The sequence below is a fragment of the Marmota monax genome, unplaced genomic scaffold (genome assembly GCF_021218885.2).
Source record: "Marmota monax isolate L192 unplaced genomic scaffold, Marmota_monax_Labrador192_F-V1.1 WCK01_AAM20220418_F8-fsc00029, whole genome shotgun sequence".
In the NCBI taxonomy this organism is placed as follows: domain Eukaryota; kingdom Metazoa; phylum Chordata; class Mammalia; order Rodentia; family Sciuridae; genus Marmota; species Marmota monax.
This window is the reverse complement of record NW_026693024.1, coordinates 6416892-6432595: the sequence shown is the minus strand read 5'-3', so window position 1 is coordinate 6432595 and position 15704 is coordinate 6416892. Positions and strand designations below refer to the sequence as shown.

At 37.3% G+C, this 15704-nt stretch overlaps 1 protein-coding gene across 22 annotated transcripts in view; it reads right to left on the bottom strand.

The window, feature by feature from the left end:
• Positions 1-15704, bottom strand: part of Fars2 (phenylalanyl-tRNA synthetase 2, mitochondrial) — a 512601-nt gene that overhangs the window by 341733 nt on the left and 155164 nt on the right. For all 22 annotated transcript variants that reach the window (XM_058582377.1, XM_058582368.1, XM_058582373.1 and 19 more), the window contains one exon: positions 11457-11616. In XM_058582377.1, the coding sequence (XP_058438360.1) occupies positions 11457-11616 (160 nt within the window). The remainder of the gene's footprint in view (positions 1-11456; positions 11617-15704) is intronic.

The window sequence follows — 15704 nt, the reverse complement described above, 5'->3', positions numbered from 1 at the left end:
CTGCAACGTTGAAAAAATTCTAATGACAAAATGTCCATATGTTGCATCGACCATTACCCTTCTGGTTTAAGACCTTGGCCACCACAGCCCTCAGTTTCTTTGGGCTCAGTCATCCTACAGGTGTCTCTTCATAGCAATGAAAACAATTGCTCCACAGTGAAAACTACACACAGCAAAGCATGATAAGGCAGGGAAGCAAGCCAAGTATTTCAGGACCAAGGAAGATGATAAATATTAATGATAATATGGAACAGAACCCATTGATAATAAAATAAAAATAAAAAAAGGAAAACACAGATTGTCCAAAGTTGTGTCTTATGAGACTGATTCTTAATTAATTTCACCCCCTCAGATCCTTTGTTAAATTTCCTTTTTAAAGTCCATATAACCCTACAAAGAATGCCAAATCCATACACTATTCGTTTCCTTTGATCTACTACGTTAAGAACTTCTTCAGTTTTATTTCCTTTATATAAACAGGCAAAAGCCTAAACTGCCAAACACCATTTTTGAGCAGTCTAATGGCTCTACTTCAAACAAACAGTAATCATTTGAAAGCAAATTATATCAGTTAATGTGTAATTTTGGCAAAATTACTATATTCTTTTATGTATTCTATTTAAATTTCCATGATATTGACACATTAATGGTGGTCATTTTTTAAATCACTACAGTATAATCATTCATTGAATAGCCCCCAAATAACTTTTCCTTTTGTTTTTTGTGGCAGGACCTCAAAATTAATGTCTTACTATATCTGCTTAAAATGGCATCTTAACATGCTTTTGGCATTAAACTATACCATACTAAGTAAATATCTCAAAATTGTGACTTATTTCCCATGTCAAGTATCAGGAGTCGGTAAAATGTCCATAAAAAATTACGTATTTTGTGTTTCATATTAATAAAGGGGAAATTTTAGTAAGCATGTCCACATCATATGAATTCATTATTCATTAGGCTAATCTCTTTTTGGGGTTAGAGAGGAAAATTAAACACATGTATTATATATCTAGTGAAAAATAAGGCTGAAGTTTTTTCTTTTTACTTCTTTTTGGGGGGAGGAGGAGAAACACACTTTAACAAATGAGCAAATCACATTTACAAATGAGCTTAAGGCTTTCTATTTCAATTTTCAGCCTAGGGTCAGGGAGAAGAAAATCCAAATATAAATTCAAGTCTCAGATTTCCACCATTTTTCCTGTGAAATTATGAGGACCCCAGCTGTATATAATGACAGCTACTTCACACAGTGATTTCAGAAAGGACCCTGCAGGAAGGCAGATTTACCTAGGTTTCACTTCTAAATGGAGATGCTGAGTTTGTTCAAGGATGAGTAGGCCCCAATGTCTAAAAGCAACCCCTAAAGCAGGACCTCTAAGGTGGCAAGTAGACATTTCTTCACGACAGTGATATGCACCCAAACAGAAGATATGTAGCAAGAACTCTGATTCCTTCTCAACTCTGGCAGCCCCACCATGAGGACAAAGGGCACAGGGAAGGCTGCACAGCATCTTGCCCACCCACACAGTGTACAAGCTTCCCAACTTCTGCATCCTTGGCAAGACCATCAGGGGACAAAATTCGGGGGGGGGGGGGGCGGTGATCATTTCTCGTCAATCTTTTACCTCCTGTGCAATGCCTCCTGAACGGTCTGCCTGAAGTACTATAAATATTAAATAGACATCATCTCCTACCACCCCCAACCCACCTTCGTAAGAGATCTCATACTTAGTAAACACTTCCCTGATTTAAAGCTAATTAAAAGGATTCTTGACCTGTTTCTTCAAACTCCTTATAGAGATGAGACTGTCATCAAAACTACATTCCACAGGAAGTACAATCTAAATCTTGAAAGGTGGATGGTCCAAACTAGAGCACACACCAGTGATTTGCTACATCCTACCAATGCTACCCTCCATTGATGCAAATAATTTTTAAAATTGACTACACAAATATGCAATTAATCACTGCTGTTTGGCATTAATTTTTCAATAGGTTTCTTTTTCCCTTAGTTGGTACCAGAGGGAGAGCAGAATGCAGCAACACCAGGGTTGCTCCTCCCACTTTCTGAACAGGATACAGTTTGTATCCAACAAAGGAAAGAAAGGTGGAGAGAAAAATGAAAGAAGGTACGCTCTTGCTGGAAAAAAAATCTTGAAAAACTGACACACATGAATCTAACAGGACCATTAACCAGCTGACACTGTCAAAGGCACCTCACAATTCCATCTCATTGGCTTCTGTTTAGGACCATGAGCCCTTAAAACTGAAAATGTGCTTATTTTCTGATTTCATTTATTTTCTAATTTATCAATGTTGCTCTACTCTTAAAAAGATTTGTTTTACCAAAAAAAAAAAAATATCAATAGGTAAAAAGTTCACAGGAACCAAAGTCAAAATACTCTAAAAAAAAAAATACATCTCACTATATAGCAGGTCATCAGTGAGCACTCTCACTTGTAACCCTGTCCTTGTCTCTCCTCACTCACCTGAATCCTTGTAGTAAACTTATAAGGTTTACACTTTATCATTGTACATAAGCATAAACCAATATCTATTTCTATTTTTCCTCTTATATGAAAAACAGAATACTATGCACATAATTCCACATCATGCTTTTTCACTTAATGATATGTCTGGAGGTCTCTCTATGCAAACACGGAGCATTTCCTTTTTCTTCTTCTGACTCCTGAAAAGTGTTCCACTGTGTGGCTCGCCCACATTTACAGATGTCCCTGATGGATAGATACTTGGAGCATATCCAGTTCTTTGTTATTGAAAGCAATGCTGCAACAAAATACCCTGTTGGGCCAAAGAGAAAATGCTTTTATAATTGTAATAAGTACTGCCAAATCGTCCACTCTAGGTGTTATATCACATCCTGCACTAACATTAGCTCAATACTTTCCACCGAGGCCAAGGTAATAATTAGTGAAAGAGTCATATTAGAGCCCAGGTCCCAGATGAAATTCAGGGCTCTGCTGATAAAAGACCACCAGCTTGATCCCCTTAGGCAGCTGCCACTTAGCTAATGTAACAGCTGAGTGCCCTGGACAAGATTCTCAGGTTCCTGCTGCCTGCCTTCTCCCTTGTTAACTCTCTGCATCTCTTGTCTCTCCCTTTACAAAGGAAAACAGTATCTTCTGGACCAAGCAACCATGTGACTGGCAGTTATGAGGAAGAGGAGGCACATTTGAGGCCTGAAGCATCCATGTGGGAATATGAACATTGATTCCACTTCCAAAGCCCACCTCACAAGCAGCATGAAGTCATTCATGGCTTATACTTCATCTCCATCTAGGGCCTTACAAACACAGCAATGCCAACACTGTGACTCTTTAGTGTGCCATATATATCCTACATGTCCACACAGCCATGTACCCTGGAGTCCAGTGCTACACTCTGCTAAATGGAGTAAAATCATTCCAACTACAAAGTTAACAGTAAACACCACCTTCTCCTTGTCACAGAGGGTAATAAAATCCTCTGGTGTGGGACCTCCCAAACACACACTAGAAGATGTTAGTAGTCTTTCAGCCACAATGACTCACTGTGCTAAGACATATACAAAGTAATAAGGGAAAAATAAAAGGTAGCAATTTCTCCCACCACTGGCAATGGTGTAACTGATCCCACAGCTATAAGTTTCCTACTTGGTAGAAAGACCAGTGTATGTTTAAGTGTCTCAAGCTATTTATTGCCCTTGGACCCCTCTATATTGGAATCCTCTTGTTTAGGGCTTGGATTTTAAGACGTTGGTATCATTTCTGCACCTTATAATGAGGTTAGAAATGGAGTACAATTCAATTTAATAGGGCCCCTCATTCTAAAATCTAGGTATGGGGTAAAGGCACTAGGACAAGTGACAGACCCTGTTCTTTAACAAGCAGCAGTCTAATAGCATCACATTTTTGGAGTGAGCCAGAGCATATGCCTTTTGGTTCCCAATCCTTCTCCCTAATACAGGCCCTAAGGAAATGATATTCTGAGCAGACTACATAAGAGACACCTTATAGACTCACACCACAGCCTTCAGGGAGCTGGTCTTAGAGACTTGGATAGGTGGGACATCATGGATCCAAAAAACTGTCACAGAACTAGGATCAAATCCCAACTCTACCACTTTTACTCAAGTGATCTTGGGCAAGTTAATGTCTCAGGGGCTCAATTTTGTTTAAGAATAGTACTTACCTCACAGAACTTTAGTAAAAATTTATCTTGCAGAATTATGCAAACAATGTATCAAAGTACCTGGCATGTAATAAATACTCAATGGGTGATTTTTAAATTGAATGACATAGAAATTAGAATAATCTTAAAAAGAAAAAACCTCATCCTTTTATAAAATGTGAAAAAAAAAAACCCAAACATCTCTAAATTGTGTTCCTAAGGTAACTGACATTTGGGGTTCATTTACGATGTACTAGGTACTGTGTGAAGTATGTTGATGCCTTCTCTCACTGAACACTTACACGGATGTAAGGCTGGCAGACTCACTGCACCATAATTATTATTTCCACTTTACAGATGAAGGAAATGTGGCTCAGACCGCTTACATATCTAATCTAAATTTCAAGTCAAGTCAGTATTTGCTAAGATCAGAGCCAGGTGTGTCCAAAAGCAGAGTCCCAGGCTGCCCTCCACTGGCGGAGATGGTGAACGTGACATTATCTTGGCTCCCATGCAAAGTGCACTCAGAAGACCAAGATGGCATGGCCAGACTCCTAGTTTAACACACACACACACACACAGGGGACAAAAGAAAAAAAAAAAAAAACAAGGTACAGTGAAGTTCACAGATAAGAGGAACACTTCCATGAGCCAGAAACAGAACATGAATGCAGTGCAGTGAGAAAATAAAACAGGTTTGCTGGACTCTGGGCCCAAAACCAAAGCAGAAGACAGGAGCCATCAGCTGCAGGGCAACACACTGCTGGATGAGGGCCTACGGAGGCTGGAAGCCCAAGACCTGAGGCTGGGATGAGAAAAACTCCAAGCTGGTGCAAGACAAAATGACAAAATGTGTCCTCCAAATGCAACCTGGGGCTGTACCCCTAAAAAGCTGAAGACTTAAGGAGTCTGGCCGTTCGCACTGGATCAGCTATATCCCCTGGCATATGTACCAGTGCTAGTGGGGACACTCAATAAAGCCTCACGAAGCTTTCTATAAAATAGCACAATATTGGCATAAAACCAGCACATATTGTCTTGGATACATTAAATCCGCTCCCGATTACTTACAATATACTATCTCAACAGCTGTTAGATTGTATTGATTAGGGAACAGTAACAAGAAGAGAACTCTGTAAGTATTCAGAACGGACTCCTTGTTTTAAATATTTTTGATTCAAGGCTGGTTGAATTTGCAGAAGTAGAGCCCATGAATTTAAAGGGCCAGAAGATATGAAATGATGCCACTCAAGACATAGGACTCCAGGTCACCAAGGACACTTAACACTAAGGGAAGAAAACTAATATCGCTTCAGGAAGAAAGGAAAAAACAGAAGAACCCAGCTATCTCCCAAAGCTGAAGGGGAAGAGCTAGGAGTCTGGACAAATCAGGGTGACTGGAGTGTAACAGATAGAATAAGGAAAGAAGGACAATACACAGAAAGAGCTCAGGAGATCTGCAGAAGAGCCCCTGCAGTATTCAAAGGAATACTAACCTATGCCTGAGTGTTCTAGAAACCAACTGTGGCCAGGAAACAAGCCATAAGGAAGGAGGGAAGAGTATCATGCTCACACAGGATCAGGAATAGTGCTGGTTCCCAAAAGCCAAGTGGAAAACATCACAATTCTTAAGTTATCAACTACAGTACTAAGAAACGTATTGCTCCTTTAGTACTAGCTCCTCACTAAACACTACATTGGTCCTACCTGAGAAGGCTTAAAAAGAAGACATAAAAGGATCAAAGTCCTTGTAAATATTTCCAGAACAAATTTCCTAAATGTTATCAGGAAAACAAAACAATTCAAATGCATCACAAGGTAAAATTTACAATGTTAGATCCTACAGATCCAGACATGCAAAATAGAAGAGAAATATTAAGTAAAGGAAAATCAATAGCAATTTATCAAGAGATAACAGACAATTTTTAGGAAAAAAGATATTAAAATACATATTATAATGATACTATGTTCAAAAAGCTAAAAGAATGTTATGTATAGACAGGGACAATACAAAAGACTAATTGAAGCACATGCATGAGATAAATACAGAGCATTGGGTTAACAGCAATGAGACATTGCAGAAAAAGACTGTAACAGGAACTATCAAAATGATCAGAGGTTAAAATCTGAACCTAAAATGAGAATAAAAAGGAAGAGCATCGTAGAAATAAAAAGGAAAAGTTTCAAGTGGCCAAATACACATGTAATTGGAGTCCCCAAAGAAGGGGAGTTTTAGAACATATCTGATTCTCTGTCCAACTGATTCCTAAGGGGAAGCCCTGTTTCCACAGAGCACATCTACTGGCACAAAGCAAGACACTTCACATCCCCATTTCATAAAGTTCCAAGGATCAGGCTGAAGAGTGAAGCTGGGTACCACAAGCCAAAACAACAGAGGAAAGAAAGCAGGGGTCAGAAGGCAGTTCCTAGAGAGAGGCCTGATTCTCACCAGGCAACTGGGTACTACTTGAATGAAATGACTGCTTTGTTACATATTGTCTAGGAGCACTAGAGAGAAAGATAACACTCTCCAAATCAGGCGGCACCAGTCAGCCAAGAGAGCTCATGTAAAAACTATTAAAAGTGATAATTTTAGAAGTATTTTAACTTCAGGAGCAAAGTAGAGCTAACATTTATAATCTTAAACGTTAATCCCAACTGCTTTCATTCAGTTACACTAACAAAAATTCAGGAATAGAAAAAATACAAAATGATATGAAATGCATAAGATCCTCATTACCATGGCCACAGGACCTCCCTCCTGAGCAGGACATCATTCACAAGGCAGGGGCCTAGAATGTTTTGGTTGAGTGCCACCAGATGTGGGTCCCTATAAAAGTTGGGTTGGCAAGCAGGTTTGGGTGAAATCAACACCTGTGAAAGGAAGGTGGTGGCATCAGGTTGGGCAGAGGGATAAGTCAACCACAGCAATCAGGCCCAACAAAGCCTGATCCTTGCCAGAGGTCTGAGATAGACAGCCCATCGGAATTGGACCTTGAAAGGCCTTTATGCTCCTGCCACCTTCAATCTTTGGATGTGGGCAGTCTTGGAATGGGCACATCCTAGGGCAAGGAGACTCTCCGCAGCTGAGGCTGTCCCCCTAAGAAGAAGATGGCTAGAAGCTTCCTGAATTCCCATCAGCAGAGATTCCTTAGCAGGGTGATGGGAAGTGCATCTCAATGACCGCCACGGGCCTTTTTGATTCTACACAGGTAAAGACACAATGGCCCCATGGCAACATATCTAATCAGCAGCACAGTAGCACAATCCATCTCTCCTTTAGACCTGCTGATCTAAACTGGAGTGTGAGGTCAATGCATTATAAAGGGAAACTCCAATGTTTAGTAAAGAGACTGTACAAAAGAAGGGCTGTAAACCCAAAGGACAGAAAGAGAAATTAAATAAAATGTTAAGAATCCTAAACCCCCGTTGCAGTTGCTCTAAAAGAAATGATTGCCAAACATGGTACAAAATGAAAACAATTGAGAAATATGAAAAACGACAATGAATTACACAAGCATAAAGGCAGTCTAAAGGGTTCTTTTATTTCCTTCTAATTCTGAAATGATAACCTCTCTTATAATTGCCTTAGGATGCTGGTACAATTGAAATGTTAGCAGAAAATAATAAAACACATTTGCAGAAAGGAAAAAAAAAAAAAAAAAACCCTGAAACTAAAGCAACTGTAATAACAACAAATTGCCACAAGGAAATAGTGTGTTCTAATTTTTAATTTTGCTTTTTCAAGAACAAAGGAATCCAATAATATAATAAAAGGTGAAAAACCTACACCATAAAAACAAATATAAAGAGTTGCTGAGTATTTCCAAGGCTTGCAAAGCAGTCCCCATTGATTAACTAACTATAGAAAGAGTGAAGTTTTTAAGCAATCCTTGGTATCCAAAATGTAACTGGATATGATGCAGCAAACACAGGCTTTACCACAAGCTGGGTACCACAAGCCAAAACAACAGAGGAAAGAAAGCAGGGGTCAGAAGGCAGTTCCTAGAGAGAGGCCCGATTCTCACCAGGTTGTTTTAACATTCTGGTTTTCATAGGCTCAGAAATATCATTCAGTGATTGCTTTCTGTCCTTTCATAAATGCAAAAATCAACGATGAGCTCAGAAATAAAACTGCCCACAACACTTAGCAGCAGGTGATCCTCATGTGGAATTCTCTGTGTCAGTTCCCCTCAGGTGAAAAATGGGGATCACAGATGCAGTCCAAAGAAAAACATCTTTGTAAAAGTGCTCAGCACAGGATTTAAAAGTGCTAACTATCATCGCTATTGTTGTTATTATCATCATTATTATTTCTTTTTTTAATATTTATTTTTCTTCTATTGTTGATCAAATAACATTCAGATTCATGGGGCCAAAAATATTCTTCAGAAGATTGCAAAACACATACACAGACACATGTACACAAACACAGACCAAAGAAGTAACAACAAAAGTCCACAATTAAGTGGTGCCTCTGAAATCCCTAAAATAGGAACAATCACATTTCTTTAGGGTCAGGAGAAACAGCCAAGAATCTTGAGGAGATTATTACTATTCAGTATGAACACTAAGAAAACGCACAGCACTATTTGTTTTCTGTGACACAGACCCTCTCACTCTTGTAGTTCATGAACTGGGTCTGGGTTCAGGTCACCTTCTCACCCTGCTCAGCATGTCCCTGAAGCAGCAGCACAGCAGACGTGACAAGCCTGGCAAACCCAGGGACAAGCTCTTCCAACCAAGGCTCTCAGCATGAGGCAAAGCTGTGTGGGCAGAGTCTCTCAGCATTTTCAGGGCATTCAGTTATTGTGTGATTGGAGGTAAAACTGATCATGGCTGCAAGAAAACAAAAGACTACAAGGCTTTTTTCACTGACAGGCTTTAGGACACATGAACACCACATGTTGTCCAAGGTGGATTTTTCCGAGATTCTGCTAATACAAACAAAGACTGAATCTGAAGATTTTATAATAGCAACACCTATCTGTAATGAAATCTGATGCTGAAAAGTGTGGGTCAACAACATTTTTAAAACAATAAGGTAAATATATGCCTGAAAAAGAGAAGCTACCACTTCATTGTTGTTTCAGAATGTAAGACTCCTAATTCTTTGTCATGAGCCTGCCTACCATGTCAAGACAGCCATCAGAGTCAGAAAAAATCACATATTGCAGAAATATTTTTTATACGAAAATCTGCTCTCTGGAAATTGTCACCTCAGTGCACAGTTTTGAAAGCTATACAAATCCAAATGTTAAAAATAATAACACGAAGAAGACTAAAGAATCACATTTGGAGAAATGTATATCCTCAATCTGCACAGGGTCTAGCACAGTGTTTCTTTTTAAAATATTTGCTAGTACTCAGTAAGGATGTTAAAGCCACCTCCACATCATGACAGCTGGGCCACAGGGCTGTTTCCATTTCCATGAGCAGCAACGGAGATAAAGCAACCACAACTATCCCTCTTTGATTTCATTTCTCCTTCCTCACAGTTCCTGCTTTTATTGCCTTAATTTTCCTTTACTTTTGTCATTTTTACATATTTTCAAATTGATTTAAAATCTTTAACTTATAAAGCACCTTTCACATGTTTATCTCATTTTATTCTCACATGAAATAAGTATTGCCTCAACTTTGAAGTTAGAGAACTGAGGGCTAAAGCAGTAAATGACCTGTTCAATATTTCAGAATAAGTGGATAGTAGAGAACTTCATTTTCACCTGATTCCACACTACCATCTGTCAGTGGGCATAAGACTTGCTGTCAATCATCTTCCTCTCTGTCTCCTCTTCTTTTTTTCTTTCCTTAATGCTATTCTGTTTTATGTGTGTTTTCAAGGACTAGCAGTTGTGTCTCACCTACTTTGTTATATTGTCTTCTTTTCTTCCTCCACCTCTTCTTGTTTAGTGACCAACCCCTTCACTGGCTAATTCTTACTTATCCTCAAAGTGTCAGTGGGGCTGTCCTCCACCAGGAACGCTTCTGAGTGCATACTCTGCCCTGGAGGAGGCCTCTCTCCCCTGTGTCCACAGAACACTTAATGTTTCTTAGCAGAGGATTTAAGATCTGTGGCTTCTTGAAGACAAGGATCATATCTAGCTTATTATATACCATGATGCCTGCAACTCCTTGAAAATCCAGTTTGTTAATCTCACAAATACTAAATTGTGAGATTAACAAACTGTGATTGCAGAAATGTGTAGGAATGCATAAAAAAAGGAGGATTCTAAAAATCTCTTTCCATAGTTTGACAAGGGAAAAATTCAGATGAGCCTGACTCTGTATAGCTACTTGAGACAGAATTGTATCTCCTAAAAGTACTACAATTCCTCCTATCCCAACCTTCCTCCAAAACGGTGTGAACACTATAATCCATCTCTCTGTATTTCAGTGTTAGATGATATTACTGTTAAAAATATAACAATTCCTTTCTTTTGTCATGAAAGTAAAGAGAAGTTGGCTATAATAGAATTTTCACATCAAAACTCTCTACCTGAAACCCTTTTTACTGTTGCATTATACTACTTTAATATGAAATATTTCACAACTAGAGGCAGGGGTAGAAAATAGCAACCATCCACACACCCATATTCAGTTTATCAAATCATAACATTTTGTCATATTTAACTTCATATTTTTTTAAAAAATAAAACATTATTAACACACTTGAAGTCTGGTTTCTACCCCCTAATACGATTCCCCATCTCCTAGAAAAGATATTATCCTAAAATTGATTTGCTATTTTTAAGATTGTGTGTATATAAAGAATTTATATGATTGTTTAGTGGTTTCTTAAATATTACATGAATTATGCATTTGACAATAGGCATAATGATGACTAAAGTGAGAGTCCAGATGTTAACAATATTGGTCCACCAACAGGAAATTCACCATTAATATTTTTATTGTTGATAGTAGTAATCACATACTACCATATAAAATTTTCCATTGGGCTCAGTCACATTTAAAGTCTGATCTAATAATAATATACTAATAACACTAATTAGCTAGTATACTCTCTCTCCACTGATTACACTGATCCTAAGCCATCATCTTTCTTATTGAAGGTTATAAACATTTTTCTTCTCTACTTAATTCCACTTTCATATCCTCTTGAGTTTAAATGGGATAAACCAAGAAATTCATGGGTTGTATCCCAGTAGAACTGAAACCATTATGCCACCACTTAAACAAAATATCTAGATTCAACCTTTATGACTTGGAAGATGGTAATTACTGGACATCTAAGCCTAACACAAAGACATCTGAGTACCTACCATCTCCAAACAGGTGTGCCACAAGCCTGGTGAGAGTTTGCTTAAGGTCAAACTCTACAAGCTTCAAGGCCTCCATGGTATGTGTCTCTTGCTTATAAGCAGAGCGAGAACTTTGTTCAAAGAGCTTCAGGCAGTCTCCATCCTTTATATCAGCAAATAACTGTAAACCAAAAGGAAAAGAATAAATACATAAAGCCAGTTGAAATAATATAGAAATCCAGCTAAAACACAAAATTTAATCTGTTATAATATGCAATAAAAACTATATCTCATACTTAATAAAAATACCCAAATTAACATCCACTTAGAAGCAACTTTGAGTAAAGCTCTATGCTACATGGTGCAGAGAGTCTAGGGAATTAAGAGACTGTTCTCATCTTTGATGATATCTCTCTGTTTTACATTTGTGTAAAGTTATAGTCATTTCCAAGTTAGAGACAGTATCCTCAATTCTAGTGAAAACACAAATGAATCAGGCTTTCAGACTCAAAAATGATATCCCCAACTATCCCACAATGTCCCTGTACTGTGACCTGGGACTAGGTAAGAAAGTATTGTCTGGGAATCAAATCCTGTGAAGTCCACGAAGGCAGGAAGCATGCTGGAATTTGCTACTCTTTTATTTCCAAAGCCCAGGACAGGAATTGCCCCACATTTCTGCCACTTACGATCCATGTGAACACATGCAAGAAATCTGGTAGATATGCCTCTGGTAATGATCTATAAAATGAGATAACACTCAACACACTTTATGATAAATAAAATAATACATGAAAATACAGAGTACTTGGCATAGTGCAATGGCAAAATAAATTTTCCGCATTATCATCATTATCATCATCACTAACAATCATAGCTACTAGTAGTCAAAAGTTGCTTTACCAATAAAAGTAGGTAAAGACCTACTTTTTTGCCCATCTGTGGTAAAAAAAGTAGGTCTCTACCTGAGCTACGAGCTTTGAGTAACAAAGAGAATTGTGTATATGAATCTATCATCCTTCCCACCAGAAGTCCCATGAAATAAAAAAATAACAAACGTTTTTATTTAAAGAGTTAATCAACTGACATTTCGAATAATGTTGAGTTCAATTATTAGAATCAATTCTCCTGATAAATGCTACTAAAAAATTGGCAAGAGCATTGAAAAAGTAATAAAATAGAAATTACTAAACAAAACTCTATAAGAAAGTATAAAACCAGGAAAAAAGGCCTAGCACAAAGCCACTGGGAATATCTTGCCTACCCAACATATCAACTGAAAAACTGAACATTGGTTGTGACAACTTAAAATAGAAAGTGAGACAAAAGTGAAACCCAGCGTCTGACCAAGTCAGAGTGTCTGAAACAAACAGCCCTAAAGGAATCATCCTCATCATAAGGAAGAACACAATCTTGTCCTTGTGTATACCTGCAGTTAGGTGTCATTCCCTGGGCAATAGGGAGAGCCTCAGGCTGTGAAAATGGATTAAGCCAAACCAAGACTGGCAGTTCCTTTAAATGCCCAGAAAAATTATTTACAAAATAGGGTTGGGGAATTGGCTCAGTGTTTAAGTGCCCCTGGGTTCAATCCCCGCTACCAAAAAAAAAAAAAAAAAAAATTCAGAAAAAGATCCTGTCACAGGCATCAAATACAATGACAAGTGCCAAAGTCTTGTCACAACAAAAGAACAAATGAAACAATTAAATACCATTCCCTCAGCATAATGTGAAAAACGGAATTCCTGAGCATCAAAATAACTGTATAAAAAGGTACCCAGGGAGGGAACAATGCCATTCTTAATCCACTAGGAGCCTTTGAGGAAATCAAGTGCAAGCCGAGGAAAACCTAAGGAAAGAAAGAAGAGAGTGAGGTGGTAAGGCTGATCTAACATCACCAGTCATTACAGTCACTCGAGTCCAATCTCAAAAATTAACAACAAATATATGAGTGAAAAAAGAATTGCAAGGAGAAATGATCAGACTCAGGAATAAAACAGAAGAAATTAAATCTTCTCAAAACTCAAGTTCAAATTGTAAAGTACAAAAGAGACAATGGAGTCAATGGATATTTAATAAGGAACATTGAAGAAAAGCAGAAAAGCAATGAAGGGAAGAGACAATTCAAAATTTTAAAATGAACAACAGGCAGAGAATAAGTGGCAGAAATGGAAGAGAAGCAAAGAAGGGACAGTGTTTATATAACTGGAGTCCCCAGAAGAGAAAAGTCACATGATGGAATGCCACTGATGGGAAAATAAAGACAGTGAGAACTTGAGAAAATAAATTATGGAGGACTGAATGGTTAACCCATTAAACTGAAAAGATAACAATGGAAAAGCCCTCATGGCCTCTAGGAAAACACAACTAAAATAAAATAAATGAGTAAGAATCGCAGGGCAAGGGAAATTCTTCAAAAGTAACATACAAAACAAGGCAACAAGGGCTGGGGCTGGGGCTCAGCATAAGCGCTCCTCTAGCACATGCAAGGCGCTGGACTGGATCCTCAGCACCACAAAATAAATAAATAAATAAATAAAGGTATTGCATCCAACTACAACTAAAAATAAATTAAAACAAAAACAACAAGGCAACAGTAGAGCCACATTATCAAACAACTCAATTGAAAACTGTATGGACCAAGAATTTTATATCCATCAATGTTGTCCTTAAAGGATCAAGGGTATAGAAAAAGCCTAAAGACACAGGGATGCTACATTATCAGGGAGATCTTTATGAAACTTTACCAATGCAAGAACTTCATGTAAGCAAAAAATAAATGGGAATTTTTCAGCAAAAGAAAAAAAGAGAGAGAGAGGGGGGCTGGGACTGTAGCTCAGTAGTAGAGCACTTGCCTTGCATGTGTGAGGTACTGGGTTCAATCCTCAGCACCACATAAAAATAAATAAGTACAACTAAAAAAAATTTTTTTTTAAAGAGAGAAAGAAAGAAAAGCTAATGTGGAGAATATTAATAAAATAAAATTGCAGATTTGACTATAACAAAGCTGGAGATTAAGTTGGATAATTAATATACAGTTGTTACATGTGACATGATCCAACAAAGTAGAAATAATGTAACTAAAAATCAGAATGTAGAATACAATCATTGATTATCATGTAGTCAATAGTTAGACAATATCTTAAAAACAAACCAGACTATAAAAAGTTAAGAAAGCAGTACAGTAAGGTGTTTAAAAGAAGTAAGTATAAAAGCAATCATTTAAAAAAATATATAACCTTTCTGAATAGCAACAAAAAGTTTAATTCAAGAGCAAAATAACCTATACCTTATTAAAAAACCAACCAATATAAAATAATGCACAGCCACAAAATATTATGACAAGTTGAGATCAAACAGCCATTGTATCAATAAATGCAAATAAATTTAATTCGGAATAACACTTAAAGGGGAAAACGATGTTAAATTTGGACACAAAGCATGACCCAGCTACCTACTAGATTCAAGAAAAATACCTAAAACAATGTTAAATACAAAGGAATAAACAGATAAAAATAGGAAAATAAAAATATTAAAAAAAATGGCAAACCTGATGTAAAACTAGAATATAAAACCTGATATAAAAGTAGAAAAAAAATTAAAGAAGCAACATACAACACAAAGAGATACAATCTCTAACATAAAGGACTTTTAAAAACTGAAGAAAAGGCAGAACCTCAATTTTACATAGAGAAAAATACATGAACTATTTATCCTCAAACAATAAGTGAAAATGACCCTTAAATATACAAAAAAAAAAATCAGACAGTGAAATGCAAATTAACCACTGACATATTATTCCTAACCTATGATGCTGGCACAAATTAAAAAGCTAGACAACATATTCTTTGGGGGAGACTTCAGAAAACATGCACTTTTTATACATGGTCGTGGTAATGGAGACTGGAAAAACTCTTGTTAAGGTGAATTTGGCAACATCCTACAAAACTACACTTACTGTTCATCTCCTGACCCACTACTCCAGTTTCTAGCTATTTATCCCAAAGGTATACTTCCCAAAGTAATGCACTTTTCCAAGGTTTTCATAGCATTTTTTTGAAACCGCAAAATATTAGAAATAAAAATCTCGCACTATTAGAGACATGGTGAATAAACTATGAACTACCTATATAATAGAGCACCAGTGGTAGGTGTAATAAACAAGAGCTCTCCGAACGAATATTGAATGATTTCCAAGATAAACTGGGAAGTGAAAAAGGCAAAGTGCGAAATAGATATTATTATATGCCATGTTTTGTGTAGGAAATAAAA